The 21494-nt window shown below is 47.1% G+C and overlaps 1 protein-coding gene across 5 annotated transcripts in view; it reads left to right on the top strand.

Moving 5' to 3' along the window:
- LOC127454525 (dysferlin-like) overlaps positions 1–21494 on the top strand; it is a 130970-nt gene that overhangs the window by 89176 nt on the left and 20300 nt on the right. For 4 of the 5 annotated variants that reach the window (XM_051721844.1, XM_051721837.1, XM_051721842.1 and 1 more), the window contains one exon: positions 17193–17291. In XM_051721844.1, the coding sequence (XP_051577804.1) occupies positions 17193–17291 (99 nt within the window). The remainder of the gene's footprint in view (positions 1–17192; positions 17292–21494) is intronic. The other variant, XM_051721829.1, reaches the window with a different exon arrangement.

Here is a 21494-nt window from a genome sequence, read left to right as displayed (position 1 = left end):
ACAGCGGTTCCACTGAAACTGTTTCAGAGGCTCCTGGGGCATATGGCATCCTCAGCGGTGGCCACTCCGCTTGGGTTGATGCATATGAGACCGCTTCAGCACTGGCTCCAGACTCGAGTCCAGAGATGACACATCGCGTGGCCATCACGCCGGTCTGTCGCCGCCTCTTCAGCCCTTGGACCGACCTCGCATTTCTACGGGCAGGAGTTCCCCTAGAGCAGGTCTCCAGGTGCATCGTGGTTATGACAGACGCCTACAAAACGGGCTGGGGCACTGTATGCAACGGGCACGCAGCCGCCGGCTCCTGTGTTGGCACATCAACTGCCTCGAGTTGTTGGCAGTTCTGCTCACCCTGCAGAGGTTTTGGCCGTTGATCCAGGGCAAGCATGTGTTAGTTCGGACAGACAACAAGGCAATGGTGGCATACATCAACCGTCAAGGCGGTTTACACTCCCATTGTATGTCACAACTCGCCCGCCGTCTCCTCCTCTGGAGTCAGCAGCACCTCAAGTTGCTGCGAGCCACTCACATCCCGGGCGACCTCAACACTGCAGCGGACGCGCTGTCACGACAATTTACCCTCAGGGGAGAGTGGAGACTCCACCCTCAGGTGGTCCAGCTGATTTGGAGTCAATTCGGGCAGGCACAGGTAGACCTGTTCGCTTCCCGAGAATCCTCACACTGCCTGCTCTGGTACGCCCTGACCAAGGCACCTCTTTGTATAGACGCGTTGGCACACAGCTGGCCCCTTGGACTACGCAAATATGCCTTTCCCCCAGTGAGCCTACTTGCACAGACCTTGTGCAAGGTCAGGGAGGATGAGGAGCAGGTCATCCTGGTAGCACCCTACTGGCCCACCCAGACGTGGTTCTCGGACTTCACGCTCCTCGTGACAGCCCCCCCCCGGCGAATTCCCCTGAGCAAGGACCTTCTTTCTCAGGGACGTGGCACCATCTGGCACCCGTGACTAGACCTCTGGAATCTCCATGTCTGGCCCCTGGACGGGACGCGGAAGACTTAAGTGGCCTACCACCCGCAGTGGTAGACACGATCACTCAGGCTAGGGCCCCCTCTATGAGGCTCCTGTATGCCTTGAAGTGCCGTCTGTTCGCTAAGTGGTGTTCTTCCCGATGCGAAGACCCCTAGAGATGCGAATTCGGGTTGGTGCTTTCCTTCTTGCAGGAGAGGTTGGAAGGGCGGCTGTCGCCATCCACCTTGAATGTGTATGTAGCCGCTATAGTGGCACACCATGACACAGTGGATGGTAAGTCCTTTGGGAAGCACGACCTGATCATCATGTTCCTGAGAGGCGCCAGGAGGTTGAATCCCTCCAGACCATGCTTCATTCCCTCATGGGACCTCTCTGTAGTTCTTCAGGGTCTATGGGGAGCCCCCTTTAAGCCCCTGCACTCAGCTGAGCTTAAGACACTCTTTTTAAAGACTGCCCTCCTGACTGCGCTCACTTCCATCAAGAGGGTAGGAGACCTGCAAGCGTTCTCTGTCAGCAAAACATGCCTGGAGTTCAGTCCGGGCTACTCTCATGTGATCCTGAGACCCCGACCGGGCTATGTGCCCAAGGATCCCACAACCCCATTTAGGTATCAGGTGGTGAATCTGCAAGTGCTGCCCCAGGAGGAGGCAGACCCAGCCCTGACATTGCTGTGTCCGGTGCGTGCTTTACGCATCTATTTGGATCGCACGCAGAGCTTTAAAATCTCTGAGCAGCTCTTTGTCTGCTTTGGTGGACAGCGGAAAGGAAGCACTGTCTCCAAGCAGAGGATCGCCCACTGGGTCATTGACGCCATAGCAATGGCATATCACGCTCAGGACGTGCCGCCCCCGGCAGGGCTACGAGCCCATTCTACCAGGAGTGTAGTGGCCTCCTGGGCCTTGACCAGTGGCGCCTCTCTAACAGACATTTGCAGAGCAGCGGGCTGGGCAACACCCAACACCTTTGCGAGGTTCTACAATCTCCGGGTGGTGCTGGTTTCATCCCGTGTAGTGGCAGGCACAAGCAGGTAAGTCCGGGACAGCTGTCCGGGTGTATGGCTTGCGCATAGTGTCTTTCACCTTCCCTGAGCTTAAGATGTGCGCTGTTGACTCCCTGTAGTGTTCACAAACTGTGTTCCCTGGATGACTTCCTCCGAGCCCTGTGGCAGACGAGTTTGCAGAGAAACTCGCTGCCAGCTCAGTACATGTGCTAACTATGCCCTGTACTGGGGTAGGTGCTTCGCATGTGTTGGTTCCCCATAGGTAACCCCATGCGATTTATATCTTCTGCCAATTCGTTTCCCTGTTGGTAAACTGCGTCTTCCTTAAGCAGAGGCCCCTCTGCCCCAGTCACCATGTTTGTAGAAACTCCTCTCCCCCCCCCCGGTGTGGTGTCTGTGGCGTCTTCCCCTTGGAGTGACACCCCCCCGACATAGACCTGATGGCCCCAGTCGGTTAACAAATTTCACTCTTTATTTGGGAAGAATATAAAAAAGAGTGAAAGAAAAAGAAAAAAGAAAAAAAGGAGAGAAAAAAAGAGGATAAGAGGCCATGACTGGGCTAGCCTGTCTCTATCATTTGGGCAGTCGACTTGTTCCCGAAGGGCCGTTCGACACTCATAACAGCGTTGGGGGAGGTTACATGTTGGCCTGGTGTGCTGGCTACGAGGCACACAGTGGTCTGCCCGTCACACACCGCCAGTTCACGTAACACAGTTCTGATAGTTGTGGCATTTTTTATAGGGAACCCTAGTGTCACTACATCAACACAATGTCAAGTGAGTGACAGATAGGGAATATCCTGGTTACTTTCGTAACCTCCGTTCCCTGATGGAGGGAACGAGATGTTGTGTCCCTCCTGCCACAACGCTGGACTACCCGCTGAAATGGCCGGGACCTTGTCTCGTCTCCTCAGCACAAAACCTGAATGAGTGGTTGCATACCAGCTCCTTTTATACCCGTATGTTCGGGGGAGTGGTATGCAAATACCACTTGCCAATTATCATTGGCCTTTTTTCAGGCTCCCAAGAGTGACCACTAGTGTCACTACATCGACAAAACGTCTCTTCCCTCCATCAGGGAACGGAGGTTACGAAAGTAACCAGGATGTTATTATTTTCCCTGAGGGACATTCACATTCAGGTTCCAAACACAGTAACAGGTCTAACAGTTTAGAATAAAAATGAAATCCTTAAAGATGCAATAAAAAGTCTAGATATTTATTATTGTTATCTGTCACTGTGGTTACAGGTATTACTTGCGAGTTAATCAGGGTTGACTTCTGTTACCTGTTCATACAGCTCCTGTCTGCTGTTATGTACAGGATATTTTGAGAGCTACACCTGTTAGTAAAGCCATAGTCAGTCCCAAACACTGAGTGTAGCCAGGCTGATTGGCTACAAAACAGTCACTCTCTGCACTGATAGCAGACCCTCACCATTCCATTTGAAAGGTTTCTAAGGCAAAGCTAATTTGCTCTCTAAATTGTCTTTGAGTCTATAAAGTCCTCTTTGTTATGCCTCTGATTGGTTGCAGAGCAAGGTTCCTCCATACCGATGAAACACGGAGATCGATCCTGTTTTGTGTTAACATCAAGGAGACTTAATGGATTCAAACAACCCTCTTTTTTCTGCACTTTTTTGGTTACATGAATTTCATTTCCAACAGAAATAAGTCAAGATGTTGAATATGGGTTAGAGAAATTAAAAGCAAGCATATAGGAGAAAGGTTCTGTGTGTCATCTTTTATTTGCTTAGACCGGTCTACTTGGATGACATGCAGGTCTTAGCTAGGTCCGGTTTGGTCCCAGTCACCTGATCTCTACAGCTCCAGGGCTTTGGTTGTAGTCTTTTTGAGTAGATTAGACCAGGCTAATACTAAGCAGAATCCTTTGATACAAATTCTTGTTTATATCACACTCTAAATGTAGTACTTTCTGCCTCCTCCTGCCAAGACTTAGAGGTTTCTTTTTTTGCAAACAAAAATATTTATTTTATTAGAAAACATTCAAACCAGATGATCAAAAACCCAAATTTTCTCTCTCGCCACAGCCAAAGTAAATAGGGCTGTTAAAAGATTCCCAGTGCATTTAATCTTATAGTCAAATGTCAAGAACAGAAAGAAAATGAATGAACGAAAGTTAGAAAGAGAGAGAGAGAGAGAAAGAGAGAGAGGGGTGTGTTTAATTAAAAAATGTTCCAATTAAATTTTGAAGATGCATACTTTCTAAAAAGCACAGGATAACGTTCTGGTCCTGTCCTGTTGCTTTCAGAAGGACAGAATAAGAGAGGGAGAGAGAAAATATGGAAAGGAGAGAGAGCTGTTCCCAACCGACAAGCGAGAAAAATCTTTAAAAGGCAATCCAGACACATCAAGTGTTAGTCAATATAATGTGGACAAATGCACATCTCAGACTAAATTCATCCAATCTTGATTTTTTTAACTCATTCAAAAGCATTTAAGTTTTAAATAGGTTTTTCTGTATTTAGTAATATGTTGCATGATCGTTGTTAGTGTCGGAATTAAAAAATTGTATTGTATTGTATTGTATTTTATTCTATTCTTTTTTCTTTATAAGAATTGTACCATACACAGGCCTGGACCAAAATGTTGCAGTCTGTTAAACAGCTGTGACAACTCACATGCAAAGTCTCCAGACACTCCAAAAAGCAAATAGCAGTTCAAAATTGTTGCCAGTTTTTCAGGCTTAGTAGTTGACATCCGAAAAGCTTTAGTAGTTTTGAGCACAGAAAAAAGAAACCTCCAAAACTGTGGTGGCTCATAAAATGGAATAATGTTTGGTGGCTTCATTTTCTTCAGACCATGCAAATATGTTAATATGAAAAACAATGCCTTGACTCTGGTGAATTGTGAAGACCTGTGAAGGTTCAGCATACTGACTTCACCTATATTCTGTCCAAGATCTTGAACCAAAAGATGACTTATAAATTAATACATAAATTCAAAAGACACTTAGTTTCATGCAACATGTACTGTGTATAATGTACAAGTTTATATAAACTGTACTGTACTTCACAATATTTATAAAAAAAATGGTGGACTGAATTTTTAAGTTGCGGAGCAAATGTAACATGCGTTAAAAAAAAAAAACGATTTTCCACCAACTCTATGTCCCAAATTTCTGAGGCCATTTTGTATATTGCTTATATTTCTAAATGACCCATCAATCAAACTGCATGGAATGTCTGTACAGCAGGGGTCTGCAACCTTTTTGACATGAAGTGTCTTTTTTTTTTTCTTGTTAATCACTGTGCCGATTCCCTTAAAAATTTAGTTTTAGTTTGACAGTCACTGTCACTGTGGTTTAAGTAGTGTGTATGCTGGGCTGGAAATCTCAAACAATGATTGCTTATTTTTTTGTATACATCAAGTGTTTTGCTGAAAGCAAAAAGCAACAAATGTCATCCACTCAACCGCACAGCACGAACGACGCAAATCGGATGCATTTATAAGTGATACCGGAAATGATCTCTGCCTCGGTATTAGCGGTTCTTAATAGAGTTCCTTCAGGATTTTCCTATGTTTTTATAATTGGGGTTTTCAACTTATGGGTAAAAATAAGGTCTGTTGTAAAAACATTACTTGACGATATGTGGACGTTTTGTTCTACAACATAAATTACACACTTTCATACCTCAAACATGAATTTTGAAACCGTATTGAATTGCATACTTTTTTTTTTTTTTTGTAATTGTAATGTAATTTATTTTGTAGAACAAAACATCCACACATAAACAAGTAATGTTTGCAACAGACCTTATTTCACTCATAAATTGAAAAAACCCATTATAAATCCCTTAGGAATACAAATTCGCATCATGGCTGAACAGCTCAATGCACAAATGGTTTGCACGCGCGGTGCTCGTCTGCTGATAAGAGCAGTCTCATCACACTTTAATAATGTTTAGCTTCCCATTCAGTGTCATGATAATGAGGTGAAGGACTCAAATGCAGATAATCAGAGTCTGTTAAAACAGTCAGTGAAACCCAACAGGATAAACAGAATAGTAGATAGGATTCATTAGTGGGTCACGGAGCGGAATGGAAGGACAACCAGGCAGAGAACACACTCCACGCTTCCAGCGAAGCATCACCACCAGCAGGTCCATGGGGTCTGGTTAAAAATAGAGGAGGCAGACACTGTGCTGGCAGCAGAGAGGACAACAGATTGTTAACGAAATAAAAGGACAAAAAAATAAATAAAGACGAGAAGCGGACTATCACAGACAGAATGAACAGAACAAGCAGAGGGCGGAAGATCGCTCAATACATTAACGGGCTAGAATTCTTTAGCGAGATAACCCAGCAACAAACTGGCGAGTGGAGGGGAAAGATATACAGACAAATTAGACACAGGTGACGACAGTCGCACAATGGACTGGCATGCTGATTACTCCGAAGGGTAACACATGCACGCCAGCACGTGACAACTGTCAAAACACCAAACACAAACAGAAGGCCTGGGAGCGTCAGTGGTCTGGAACAGGGATCAGAAAATAGGTTTAACTTTGGAGACATGGAAGACCGGGTGTATGTGTTGCAGCGCATGGGGCAGCTTCAGGCGGACGGACACTGGACTGAGCATCTTAACCATGGTAAAAGGACCAACAAATCTGGGAGAGAGTTTACTAGAAGGTACTTTGAGAGGAATATATTTGACAGATTGCTAGACCTTCTGGCCATCCATATACCTAGGAGGTGCTGACCGGTCTTGATACATATCCCAGCTCTGAGAAGCGCCCGTCTAGCCAGTCTCCATGTACGCCGGAAATATGATAGGAACGCATGGACCGAGGGCACCGCTTCATCTGGTTCAAGCTCTGGGAATAGTGGTGGTTGGTACTCGACACAGCACTGAAATGGAGAGAGGCCCGTAGACGACTCCGGCTGCAAGTTTTAAGCATACCCGACCCACGTAAGCTGTTCACTCCAGGATGAGGGGTTCTCGGCGGCCAAACAACGAAGCATACCCTCCATACTCTGGTTAGCCCGCTCTGTCTGGACGTTGGACTGGGGTGAAACCCAGATGACAAACTAACAGAAGCCCCCAGCTGGCGACAAAACTCCCTCCAGAACTGGGACATGAACTGGGGACCCCTGTCGGAGACCACATCCATTGGAATACCATGAATCCAAAAGACATGAGCTACGACAGCGATCGCTGTCCTGCGAGCTGAGGGGAGACCCGAAAGCAGAATAAAGTGGGCAACCTTCGAGAACCTGTCCACCACCAACACGACTGTATAGCCACGGGTTGTGGGTAGCCCCGTGACAAAGTCGAGCATAGCAGCCATTATCCCCCAATGTTTAGAAGTCCCCCCCCCCCACACACTCACACACTTTCGGGGAAATATTATATCATCATTCATTCATATTGTATATCATACAGTTTATAAATCATAATACATTTAGAGTGTCGTTTTGATTGGCTGTGGTGCAATGAAAACTATTCTTAAGACCAAGCAGAATCCTCTAACATACTGTAGCATCACCAGTGGGCTAAACGAACACGCAAGTGGTAACCACGAATCCTACTATGACTAGCGACTACTTACCTGCCTTTCGGCAAGAATTGCAGTATTTCGCAAATGTCACCTATTTAATATTCATGCACCAAGCTGATATAGTTTGTTATCACATACACAGACACACACACCGACACAATTTTCAGATTGTTCAACGCGGCTGTCCAATTCGCACCCACTAATGAAAAAGAGCTGCCGATGTAACGCTGGTTCCCCTCTCAGCAACTGGCACTTTACTTCTGTCTGGTACAATATTATTCCTCTACCCTTTCTGCCAGTTGTTATCAAGAAAGTGGTACACAGCCAAAGCTTAAAGTGGAGAGACTGGCATGAACAGCAACACATACCTGAACATTTGCATTACCTGAAATCTTATCATACCCTTAACATTATCTTTTTAATCTGTATAATATCACTTTTGTTTCTCTTTTACGAGCACACACACACACACACACACACACACACACACACACACACACACCCTATGTCTTAAACCTTTTGAACAAAGTACAGGATAAATAAACACATGCATATGGCGCACTCTCAAGGGTCTAGGTGACCAGACACAAACACACACATACACACTTATATGCACACACTCTCATTACACATCGTTTTAGAGGAAAAATTGAATATTACTACTTCAGACACACATACACTCAGATTAGCACATACTGTTACTCACACAAACACCTAAGACACATGCACAGTAACACAGGTGGAAACATGGCTGTCACGGCATCTTTAGGCTCCACTTTAATAGCTCTGTCAGACAAAGAGAGGATACATGTGGCAGTTCTATGAAATGTCAAAGCGCCATTCAGGGCCCATAGGCTGCCCCATAGCCAGGCCAACTCAGTTTAATTGAGTCTGAAGGCAGCGTCACAATACACTGCAAATCCTTACCGCATGCCCAGTCCAATTTACCCTGTGTGACGCATCTGGGTAGATGCATGGGATGGCAGGGGACCCTCTCGCCAAAACTTCCCTTCCTGTTACCTTTACCTACCTTGTCTTTTCCCTGCTCATCCCTCTCTTTTATATATATATATACATGATCCAAAGCAACTTTGATGTTGGCTGGTACAAACACACTGCACACCAAAATTCATATGCTTACACATGAACAGATGAAAGTCTCAGTCATAGAAATGGTAGAAGTATTTTAAAGTAGACTATTCAGAATATTTTGTCTTTAAAAAGTATTTTTTGAAACCAGTTTAAATATTCTGTCCACCATAACGTTATTGCGCTAACAAACTCTAGACCACTGTCAAGTGCAACTTCTCACATCCCCACAAAATGACATTTCATCACACTCCTTGTAAAATCATTTAGTCAGTGAATGGGACAATTGGTGTATAGCTAACAGGGTTGCAAATATCAGAAATATCCATGATCGACAGTAGTTAAAGTTAATGAATGAATAGAATACTACAAGCAGGTTTCACTCACAGACTAAAAGCATTTTTTTTTTCATGAAACAAACAGAATGTGAAAAACTGTTACACACGATTATTTAAAGCAGATGCTTCCGATTAAAACGAGCCCAAATACAACATGATGCAATGCATAGATCTTTAGTCTGGGCAAAGCACGACTTGACATGCTGAGAAGCTAAAAGAAAGTCAGCTGCTCTCGGGTCCTAACTTCTGCTTGGCTGTCAGTACGACTTACTGTAAAACCCCATAAGTTAATTTAACTAAAATGTTAAAATGTAAAATATGTTATCGAAAATGTTATGTGACAATAACTCAATTTTGCAAGTTACAGAAACATCCTTTATTAAGTAGTTTTTACTAGATAATTTGAAGTGACACTAACTTAATTTTATATGTTAAAGAAACATTCTTGGTTAAGTAATTTTTACTACTGTAAACCAGAATAAGTTAGAAGAACTAAAAAAAAACTGAGGTAATCAGTTACATCAAATTTTTAAGTTAAATGTAAGTGGAACTGTCAGGTTTTGATTTTGTACTACTTATGCATGCTAACTGGTCTTAACTTGATAAATTGAGTAAGGTAACTCATACAATTTGATGGCACTTAATTTTAAGTTTTGAGTAAACCACCAGATTTCTTTTTTTGTTTTTTTTTGGGCAACACGAATCAGTTATTTCCAGCAATTTATTCATCCAAGTTAAGTCTGACTAGTGACTTGCTTAATAACGAACAAAGCAGTAAGTAAGATACACACTAGTGATGGTTCATGAACGATTCATTCATTTTGAACAAATCTTTTATGTGACTCAGAAGAACGAGTAGTCTCAGAGAGTGTTTCGTTCATTTTGTGTTGGCCGCGCATGTGCATTGCGCAACCTCCGTTCGTTTGTTATGTGAAAACTGCATAGGCGCTGTACAGGAAACAGAAATGATTAGTTCACCTTTCAACTCTTTTGGTCCGAGTCGTTCGTTCTTTTGTCATGTAACAGCTGTATACGCTATGCATTGCTCACACAGGAAACAGAAATTATTAGTTCACCTCTCGAGTCATCTGGTCCGAGTTGTTTGTTCTTTTGTCACATGACAGCCGTATACGCTATGCATTGCTCACACAGGAAACAGAAATGATTAGTTCACCTCTCGAGTCTTCTGATCTGAGTCGTTCGTTCTTTTGTCACGTGACAGCCATATACATTATGCACATACGGCTGTCACGTGACAAAATAATGAACGACTCGGACAAGAAGTTTCCAGAGGTGAACTAATCTTTCTGTTTCTCATATTTGTCCTTGGCTGCATTATCAGTTTTTCCTTATTGGGACTATAATCAAAGTTTGCGTAAGTAGATGTGTTGGGGGGGATTTGGCTATTGAAAATGTAACATTTTAAATTAATTCTGCTCAAAAGAATGAAATGAACGAAATTACTTGAATAAAGATTCGTTCATTTTGCTGAACGAGACTCAAAGATTCAAGTCAGTAAAATGATCCGATCGTCCCATCACCCATACACACTTGGTATCGGTCCTCAACCTAAGCTCAAGCTCCATTCTTCACCATAATGGTAACCCCCCAAATTCCAACATAACAGAAACTCTTCTAAATGGCAACATAACCAAACGTCTTGGTTACTGTCATAACCTCTGTTCCCTGATGGAGGGAACGAGACTTTGTGTTGATGTAGTGATACTAGGGGTCGATCTTGGGAGCCCCAAACACCTCTGATCTTTGAGAAAAGGCCAATGGGAATTGGCGAGTGGAATTGCATGCCACTCCCCCGGACATACGGGTATAAAAGGAGCTGGCTCACAACCACACATTCAGGTTTTGCGCTGAGGAGCCGAGACAGGGTCCTGGCCATTTCAGCGGGTAGTTCAGTCTCGTTCTCTCCATCAGGGAATGGAGGTTATGACAGTAACCAAGATGTTCCCTATCTGTCACTCACTTGAAGTTGTGTCGATGTAGTGACACTAGGGGTCCCTATATGAAATGCCACAGCTAGCTAATCTGTGTTACATGGATTGGTGGTGCAGGTGTGGGCAAGCCACTGCGTGCCTCGTAGCAAGCGCACCCGGCCCTCACGTAACCTCCCCCAATGCTCCACGAGCATCGTACGGTCCCCCGCACCTTGGGGACAAGCCGACTGCCCATAATGGGGACAGGCCGCACCAGCCTTGGCCTCTTCTCTTCTTTTTTCTCCCCAAAAAGTGGAAATTGTTCAGCTTGGGCCATCGGCGACTGCGTCAGGGGGGAGTCCTTTCCCAAGGGGAAAAACATCACGGAGACCACACCCTGCCCGAAGGGGAGGTAATTGTGTGGAAATATGTCACATGGACTTACCGACCAGCAATATCGCATGTGGAGGAAGTCCCCGTGGTAGGTCCTACCCGGAGGGGATGGAGCTCTACAAACATGGCATCTGGTGGTAGAGGGAACTCTGCCCAAGGAAGACACGGGTTTACCAACAGGGAAACCGTACCGTGGAAGATACATCACACAGGGTTACTCACGGGCAACCAGCACATGTGGAGCACCTACCTCAGTACTAGCATACGTACTGGGCCGGTATCGAATTTCTCTGCCGAATTCGCCTGCCACAGGGCTAAGGAGGAAGGACATCCAGGGTCCACAGTCTCGTAAACTCGGCTGGGGGGAAAAGCGCACGTCTACCACTCTAGGAGGGGAAAGGCGCTGTATGCAAGCGGTACCCCCGGCCAGTTGCCCCGCACACTTACCTGTTCGTACCTGACAACACATGGGACGAAATCGGCTCAACCTGGAGATTGTAGAATCTCGCGAAGATATTGTGTGTTGCCCAGCCCGCTGCTCTACAGATGTCTGCTAAAGAGGCACCATTGGTCACTCCTGGTGGATTGTGCTCGAAGCCCCAAGGGGGTTGCACGTCCTGGGCCTGGTATGCCAAAACATTGGCGTCAGCGACCCAGTGGGCCCTCCTCTGTTTGGAGACAGCCCTCCCTTTCTGCTGTCCTCCGAAGCACACAAAAAGCTGCTCAGAGCGTCTAAAGCTCTACGTGCGATCCAAGTAGATGTGCAAAGCACGCACCGGACACAGCAATGACAAGGCTGGGTCTGCCTCCTCCTGGGGCAGCGCTTGCAGGTTCACCACCTGATCCCTAAACGGGGTCGTGGGAAACTTGGGCACATAGCCGGTTGGGGTCTCAAGATCACGTGAGAGTACACCGGACTGAACTCCAGCCAGGTTTCGCTGACAGAGAACGCCTGTAGGTCTCCAACCCTCTTGATGGACATGAGCGCAGTCAGGAGAGCAGTCTTCAATGAGAGCGCCTTTAGCTCAACTGATTCTAGGGGCTCAAATGGGGCTATTCGCAGTCCCTGCAGGACCACGGAGAGATCCCATGAGGGAATGAGGCGCGGCCTGGGAGGATTCAGCCTCCTTGTGCATCTAAGGAACCTGATGATCAGGGGAGCCTCATTCAGTGCGTACCAGAGCGGGCAGTGGGAAGCGAACAGGTCTACCTGCGCTTGGCCGAATCGACTCCAAACCAGCTGGACCACCTGGGGGTGGAGTCTCCACTCTCCACTGAGTGTAACCTGCCGTGACAGCGCATCCGCTGCGCGGTTGAGGTCACCCAGGATGTGAGTGGCTAGCAACGACTTGAGTCGCTGCTGACTCCAGAGGAGGAGACGGCATTCGAGTTGCGGCATGCGACGCGAGCGTAAGCCGCCATGGCGGTTTATATACGCTACCGTCACTGTGTTTTCCATCCGGACCAACATGTGCTTACCCTGGAGGGCGAGCAATACTGCCAGCAACTCGAGGCAGTTAATATGCCAACACAGTCGCGGTTCTGTCCAGAAGCCCGTGGCTGCGTGCCCGTTGCACATGGCACCCCGTCTGTTGTAACAACGATGCGCCTGGACACTTGCACTAAGGGGACCCTTGCTCGAAGAAATGCAAGGTCCGTTCAAGGGCTGAACAAGTGGCTGCAGATCAGCGTGATGGCCACGCGATGCGTGCCGCGGCACCATGCCCATCTCGGGACTCGAGTCTGAAGCCATTGCTGGAGCGGTCTTATATGAATCAACCTGAGCGGCGTGACCACCGCTGAGGATGCCATATGCCCCAGGAGCCTCTGAAACTGTTTCAGTGGGACCGCCGTTCTCCACTTGAAAGACTTAAGTCATTTCAGTGCTCGTTCGTGAGGAGCGCTATCGTAGAGACTGAGTTTAACTCTTTCTGAGAAAAGAGATGCTCTGAACCGGGGAGAGCTAGCTCTTTTCCCAGCTGTCCCGAAGCCCCAACCGGCTGAGGTGCCTGAGCACCAGGTCCCTGTGCACACACAACAGGTCTGGAGTGTGAGCTAGAATCAGCCCGTCATCGAGGTAATTGAGGATGCGGAATCCCACTTCCCTTAGCGGGGCAAGGGCTGCCTCTGCAACCTTCGTAAAGACATGAGGTGACAGGGACAGACCGAAGGGGAGGACCTTGTACTGATATGCCTGGCCCTTGAAGGCAAACTGCACAAAGGGTCTGTGCCGAGGTAAAACCGAGATGTGGAAGTACGCGTCCTTCAGGTCTACTGCCGCGAACCAATCTTGATGCTGGACGCATGACAGAATGCGCTTCTGCGTCAGCATCTTGAATGGGAGTCTGTGCAAGGCCCGGTTCAGCACTCGCAGGTCCAAGATTGGCCGCAACCCACTGCCTTCCTTTGTCACGATGAAGTAGGGGATGTAGAACCCCTTATTCATCTCGGCTGGAGGGACAGGCTCTATCGAGTCCTTCTGCAGAAGGATCACGATCTCTGCACACAGGGCAATGGCGTTCTTGCCCCTCACTGAGGTGAAGTGGATGCCACTGGATGCCATTGGCCCGGGCTGCAGTGGAGCTGGTGTCGTCACTGCAGCGGGATGCCCATGGCGACGAGGAGACGGGGTGCGGGACCTTGAGCCATGCCGGGGCAGGATGTGTTGGATAGCCTCTGTCTGCTTCTTGACCGCCGAGAACTGCTGGGCAAAGTCCTTGACGTAGTCGCCGAACAGGCCAGCCTGGGAGATGGGGGCGTCAAGGAAGAGTGCCTTGTCGGCATCCTTCATCTCGAGCAGGTTAAGCCACAGGTGGTGCTCCTGGACCACCAAGGTGGACATCGCCTGCCTGAGAGCCCGTGCCGTGACCTTCGTCGCTGAGCGCAGCTCCTGCATCACTCCTGGTTGGGACTACCCTCGTGCAGCTCTTTCAGCGCCTTGGTCTGGTGCACTTCCAGGAGGGCCATGGCATGCAGGGTCGGAGGCAGCCTGTCCAGCGGCACTGCAAGCCTTGGTCGCCAAGGACTTCGTGGACTTATAGGCCTTGGACGGGAGTCTTGGGCGATTCCACCAGGTGGCGGCGTTTTGCGGGCACAGGTGCACCGCAACCACCTTGTCCACCTTGGGATTCGCCATGTACCCCCTGGCCGCCCCACCGTCGAGGGTAGTGAGAGTGGAGAGGCACAGAGGTCGGGTCCGGGCAGTAAAAGGTGCCTGCCACAACTTTGTGAGCTCCTCCTGCACCTCCGGGAAGAATGGAACTGGGACGGGGCGTGGCCATGAGCGGTGCTCTGAGTCCAGGAACCAATCATCAAGCCGCGAGGGCTCAGGGCAGGGTGGAGGGTTCCACACCCGAAGATGGGAGCCCAGTCGAGTCCTCCGTGTCCGACTGGATCAGCCCACTCTCCGATGCTGTGATCGAGAGCTCATTCTGCTCTGGAGTCCCGAATGAGACATCAAACTCGCCCTGGGGCGAGCCGCCTGTCTCATCCCAGAACTCGACTGGGGCAAACGAGCGTACTGGGGAATGGGATGTCCGTGGTGGATTACCCGGCGGAACCACTCCCATTGGGGTCGCCAAATCTCCCCCAGCGCTAACCGACGCAGCCTTGTACCCGTAGTTAGAAGGACCGGGGCGGGGAGCGGCTAGAGTGGCTTTCCCTTTTAAGAAGGAAAGCCGCGACCACGTTGTCATGGCCATGCTTTCGCAGTGAGAGCATGAGCCATCCGCGAACGCTGTCTCAGCGTGGCTGTAGCCCAGACAAGTGAGGCAGCAATCGTGGCCTTCAGAGGTAGAGAGGTAACGACCGCATCCAGGAAATATACACAGACGGAAAGGCATCTTTAAAAAGATGCCCTCTGTCAGTGCCACTCTTTTAGAGGAAAATATACTCTTTTATTATTAGAATATATACTCTCTTTTAGCTGTCGAAGCGCCCTGGGGCGTTCTCTGCTCTTATTCGTGCACGAGGGGGGAGAAACCGCTGAAATGCACTGTATATCCAACAGCATACGCAGAGGTGAATGGAACAGCAGTGGAATTCAATTAATGAATGCAATGAATGAACACCTCTCAGCTCTGAAGAAAAAATCTGAATGAGTGGTTGCGAGCCAGCTCCTTTTATACCCATGTGTCCGGGGGAGTGGCATGCAAATTCCACTCGCCAGTTCCCATTGGCCTTTTCTCAAAGATCCCCTAGTGTCACTACATTAACACAACGTTGAGTGAGTGACAGATAGGGAAAATTAAACACTAACAAGTTTCCCCCTTTGCATTCATGCTGCAAAAACACATAAAATAACACTTAATTTTAACATTTACTTTCCCTATCGAGTCCCATGCAAAGCATGCTGGGAACAAGAAATCTTCTGCCCAATTTGAGTTTACCTAACAAACAAAATTTATGTTCATTAAACTCAAAACAATAAAACAGTTCAGGTTACTTAAAAGGTATTAGTTTCGTGAACTCAAAAGAAAAAAGTTCTCAATACTCATAAAGATTAATTTATTTGAACTAATTTGAATGATTTAATTTTCCCCTACTCAATATAATTAATTACTTTGAGCATTGGGGTTTACACTGCACAGATACGAATTATCTGTGTTTTTTTTTTCTCACACAGGAGCTACTTATATTCAGGTGTGACTTTATTTCTGAAAAATAAAAGGCATAAACACAAATAATCTCCCCCTTTGAACAGGTACAGCAGTGGTATCTCAGGCTCTCAATTAACCAAGACTTTCCGCACACACACACATGCCTTGGCGCAGCAATGGTGTGTGGGTTACTCAAACATGACACCTTTAGCCTTTCATCTGATCACCAAAACACGTGCCACTACAACATACAACCCTAACACTAAGAGTGGGGGGAAAAAACATAAGATCACACCATTCCTCTGCCACTACTGTTTCCCTCCTTTGTCGTGGTTGAAAAATAGATGTTAAAAGAATTCTGGAACCAAAACTCCAAGTCACTCCTCGGGGTGAGCCAAAAGTGGCCTTCTGGAAGAGAGGTGTGTTTGGGTGGACAGAGTGTGTAAGAGTCTCTCTCAAACACACTGTGTTCTGTGCCATGTCGGGTCAAACTTTCATCCTTCTGTCAAAGACACGCACACATTGACACATATTTCATCACTGTCTCTGATGAAGACAGTGAGATAATGTGTTGAATTTGCAATTACTGACACAGGCTCACATCAGCATCATCAGACATCATTACTCTTTTGTTTCTTGTTTTGAGGCAGTGTCACTTGCAGAGGGCGTTGTCTCGCTCTAACAAGACTCTTTTGTCTTTTTGTTGGCGGAAAATGTGATGTTGGCTGAGGTTTGTACTGCCTGATTTGTGCCATCTTTGAAAAATTCCCACACTTTCCATATGGAATGAGTGAGCGTTGGCCAGACTTGCAGTTTTGTGGAGATTAGCACATTAAATTGTAGCAGAACATCAGTGCTCTTGAATCATATATTGAATGCACCAGGAAAATGCCTTCTAGTTTCAGTTTATATGCTTATAATTACCAGCTTTATAGCAGATGTATGTTTATCAATCACTTATGGAAAAGATTAAGTTATGGAAAAGGGTGTTTCTACTTATCTGGCTTTAGTTCTTTGGTCTGTGGATGGTGTCACTTGTATATTAAATATTTTTTAGGGAATTTTCTCTTGAATATTTTTTATCTTACCCTGTCTTATTGTTTGTATTGATTTTGTCGGACATGCATAGATTGGGCGTTGGGTAAGTTGAGTCTCTTCATTCCTTTAAGAATAGATGTTTTCGATCATGAAATTAACATTTTTGACTAATTTAATTATTAAATTGGAAGTAATGTTCAGGGATGTGGTGTCAATTATTATACGGACATTCCTTGCTGGAGTCTTATTTCTAATGTTTCTTTCTCCTTCTCTTTTTTTTTGTTGTCTACAGCAGGATGAATTTATGGACTGGTGGAGCAAGTTTTATGCCTCCACTGGTGAGAGGAACAAGTGTGGAAGTTATCTGGAGAAAGGGTTCGATACACTGCAGGTAAGGCCAAGCTTCACTCAATTAGCAGAACCCATTACATTCTTCAAAAAGTCACTGAAAACATCTTGGTTACTGATGTAACCTCTGTTCCCTGATGGAGGGAACTAGACGTTGTGTCGATGTAGTGACACTAGGGGTTCGATCTTGAGAGCCCCAATCACCTTTGCTTAAAATAGAAAAGGCCAATGAGAATTGGTGAGTGGAATTTGCATGTCACTCTCCGCCCCGGACATACGGGTATAAAAGGAGATGGTGTACACCACTCATTCAAATTTATGCTGAGGAGCCGATAGAGAGTCCCGGCCATGTCAGCGGCCGGTTCAGCACTGCGGCAGGAGGGACACAACATCTCGTTCCCTCCATCAGGGAACAGAGGTTACATCAGTAACCAATACTTTACCTGTTTTTCACTCACTTGACGTTGTGTCGATGTAGTGACACTAGGGGTTCCTATAGGAAACTCTGCAGGCGCTGAACTGTGTTACAAGGTACAGAAGAGTGGACATGGGCAAGCTGCTGCATTCCTTGCAGCGAGCACTCAACCACGTCGTGACCTTCCAGCGAGTTAGGTAAGGTGTCAACCTAGTCCCGTTAAGGGGGAGGAGGCACTTACCCAAGGAGGCTACCGGCGGAGCCTTACCTGATTGCTGTTAAGCAATTTCCTGCCGAGCACTTTCTAGAATAATGCTGGGAAGTGCTCTTCCCTCTCCAGGAGGGGGAGCACTACGGAGACCACATCCTACCAGAGGGAGTTTAACATGTGGAGAATATCTCACATGGACTTACCAATGGGGAAGTTCACATATGGAATGATACCACCGGAGGACCCTATCTACAGAGAGGGTACGCAGCAACAGTGGCCGAGGCAGAGAAAGCTCTGGCGAGGGGAAACACAGGGTTCACTTAAGGGGAAACCTAAACAGTGGAAACTCATCATACGGAATTACCAAGGGGGAATCACCACGCATGGAGCACTGAGCCCGAGCACACAGGCTCACCTGAAAAGGGGCATACCACGAGTACTGGGCCTGGTGCTGTTACTCCTCTGCCGAGTTCGTCACTGAACAGTGCTTAAGAATTATAGAGGCATCCGGGGTTCACCGGATACAGGGAACTGTTGTGGACAAAAGGGCGCACCTTATCACCTTTTGAAAAAGGGGAAAGGCGCAATGCAAGCGATACACCCAACCGGCCGCCCGGTCTACCTGCTGTTACCGCATAACCGGGTCTATCTGTGGGTTGTAAAACCTCGCAAAGGTATTGGGTGCAGCCCATCCCACAGCTCTGCATATGTCCGCTAGAGAGGCCCCCCTTGTCAGTGCCCAGGAGGATGCAACACCACTAGCGGAGTGTGCCCGGACTCCCAAGGGGCACGGCAAGTCCTGAGATTGGTATGTGAGAGAAATGGCATCCACAATCCAATGGGCAAGCCTCTGCTTGGAGACAGATTTCCCCTTCTGCTGTCCTCCAAAACAGACAAAGAGCTGCTCCGAGCACCTAAAGCTCTGTATGTGGTCCAGATAGATGTGCAGGGCGTGAACTGGACACAGCAACGACAAGGCCAGGTCTTCCTCCTCTGAAGGGAGTGCTTGCAGGTTCACCACCTGGTCCCGAAAAGGAGTGGTGGGAACTTTGGGCACTTAACCGGGCCGGGGTCTCAAGATCACATGAGAGTGTGCCAGCCCAAACTTTAGGCATTCGCTGGTAACAGAGAGCACCTGCGGGTCCCCCACCCTCTTGATGAAAATGAGCGCCACCAGGAGGGCCGTCTTCAGAGACAAAGTGCTGAGCTCGGCCTGCTCCAGGGGCTCAAAGGTGGCTCGCTGTAGGGCAGTAGGACCACAGAGGGAACCCAAGAGGGAATCAGGCGCGGTCTAGGAGGATTCATGATAAGCTGCTATGACACTTACACTTTCAGGGTAGTGGGAGACAGCTGTCTCCCCAGCCCTTCCTGAAGGAAAGACAGCACAGACCCGACGGCGCATCTCTGTGGGTCCCACGGGAAGAACACCAGTTCGCGAAGAGACCCCACTTCAAGGCATACAGCCACCTCGTAGAGGGGGCTCTGGCCTGAGTGATCGTATTTACCACCGCTGGCGGAAGACCCGCTAGGTCTTCCATGTCCCGTCCAGGAGCCAGACGTGGAGATTCCAGAGGTCTGGCCGTGGGTGCTGGAGCGTGCCCTGCCCCTGAGAAGGTTCTGAATCAGGGGAATGTGCCAGGGAGGTGCTACTGCCAAGAGCATCAGATCCGAGAACCAAGTCCGGTTGGGCCAGTACGGCGCAATGAACAGGACTTGCTGCTCGTCCTTCCTGACTTTGCACAGAGTCTGTGCAATGAGGCTCACTGGAGGAGACGCATACTTGTGCAGCCCCCGAGGCCAGCTGTGTGCCAAGGCATCCGTGCCGAGGGGGGCCTCGGACAGGGAGTACCAAAGGAGGCACTGAGAGGACTCTTGGGAGGCGAACAGGTCTACCTGCACCTCCCCAAATCTCTCCAAAACCAGCTGGACTACGTGGGGGTGGAGTCCCCACAAGAGTTTTACCCTTGTACCTGACCTTGGCTTTCATTATAAAAATACAAATTATTAATTATATTTAAAACTATGATAATCTAAACAAACAGTGAAATAAACATAAACCATTTCAATATTTATTGTGTGAAAATTATTTCTATCAATTTAATAATAAAAAAAGACAACTATCCCACAGTTGTGCTTCATTTCCACCACAACAAACAGTTTTGCCCCCTAATAAAGTTTTTTCAAAGGTTAGTGTCAGTAAAGAGCATGCTTGAGATGAAATAGGAGAAAAGTGATGTTTAAAGAAAACAAATCAAGGTAAACATCTTTTGTGAACAGAATTTTTATTGGGCATTATTTCCAATCAAGCTGAAATTTTGCCAAAATATGCAACAAGTGTAGAAATATTATTTAATTGTGTGTATTAATTATACATAAAATGTTAGCTATGAAATTAGCCTTAGCAAGACTTTATTCAGCACAGATACATGTAGTGTACATTTTCAGGCCTATTGTGTTGTGCTCTCTTGTGTCGTGCCTTGCTTCTGCTTGTATTTCTCTCATTTGTAAGTATTTTTGGATAAATAAGTCTGCTAAATGAATACATTTAGTGCAGTAATGTGGAAGCTATAATGCAATGCCTAAATGACAGATGTAATACATTAAAAATGAAGTGTCAAAAGATATCCCATCAGCATGAAATCACTACATTGATATTAACAACAAACATTTATTGTGACTGCAGTGACATTATCAGTGCCAAAGCAAAACCAAACACAAGAAGGCCAGAATCAGAGATTGCAGAAACATTAGCTCTGCAACAGAACTTCAAAGCTCCATCGTCCCCCTCAGGAGCATGCATGCCTACTTTCAAGTGTTCACTCACCCCTACTCCAGTACACCCCGGCCCACTTCCCACAAGCTCGTCCATTTATAATAGAGCCTGTGGCTGCCAAATTCCCAACTTTTCCGATGAATTCATGTCGGGGTTGCCGCAGGGGGATAACCAAGTGCAGACAAGGACTCCGTTACTGACGTCATCAGCGCATTTACCCACTCCCCACACCTCCCTCTCATCACTCAATCTCTGCCTGATTTGTCAGTGATCTCCCCTGTCACCACGTCTCTCTCTCTCTTCTTTCCTTAGCCAGTCTTTCCAACCTTTCCAATCTAAATGTGTCTATTAGTCATCTGGCAAGGGCTGGTGTCTTGGGCTACCTGCAAGGCCGGGCTTGATTGTTGGCTGCCACTGTGTGAGTGTGTCCCACGCACCGGGAGGGGTGACAGACGGACACACTTTTCCTGCAACTGCTGAGATCAGTTGTTATTTTGGGCTAATGGTGCCTGAGGGAGAGATCGAAGCGAGGGAAAGAGCAAAAGAGACAGAGAATTGGAAAAGGTTTGATGTGATGTTTGCAGAGTCACACGTTCAGAGTTGCAGGGACCAGGCCTGTGCGCGGAGTGAGTCATCTAGACTAACACAGGACCCCATTTACGAGGATTCCTTCATATTCCTGTCACTAAGTTGTATCCTGGGGGGCCATTTGGACACCATTTAGATTGAGAATTGTGTGTCGCTTATTATGGTGTTGTGTAATATCACTGCAATGCATATTTTCCTCAGGCGCAAATAGTTTTTACGCAAATTATTGCTGCCTTTAAACATTCACGCAATCAGGAAT

This window comes from Myxocyprinus asiaticus, chromosome 2, assembly GCF_019703515.2.
Source record: "Myxocyprinus asiaticus isolate MX2 ecotype Aquarium Trade chromosome 2, UBuf_Myxa_2, whole genome shotgun sequence".
NCBI lineage: Eukaryota > Metazoa > Chordata > Actinopteri > Cypriniformes > Catostomidae > Myxocyprinus > Myxocyprinus asiaticus.
This window is presented reverse-complemented; position numbering and strand designations above follow the sequence as displayed.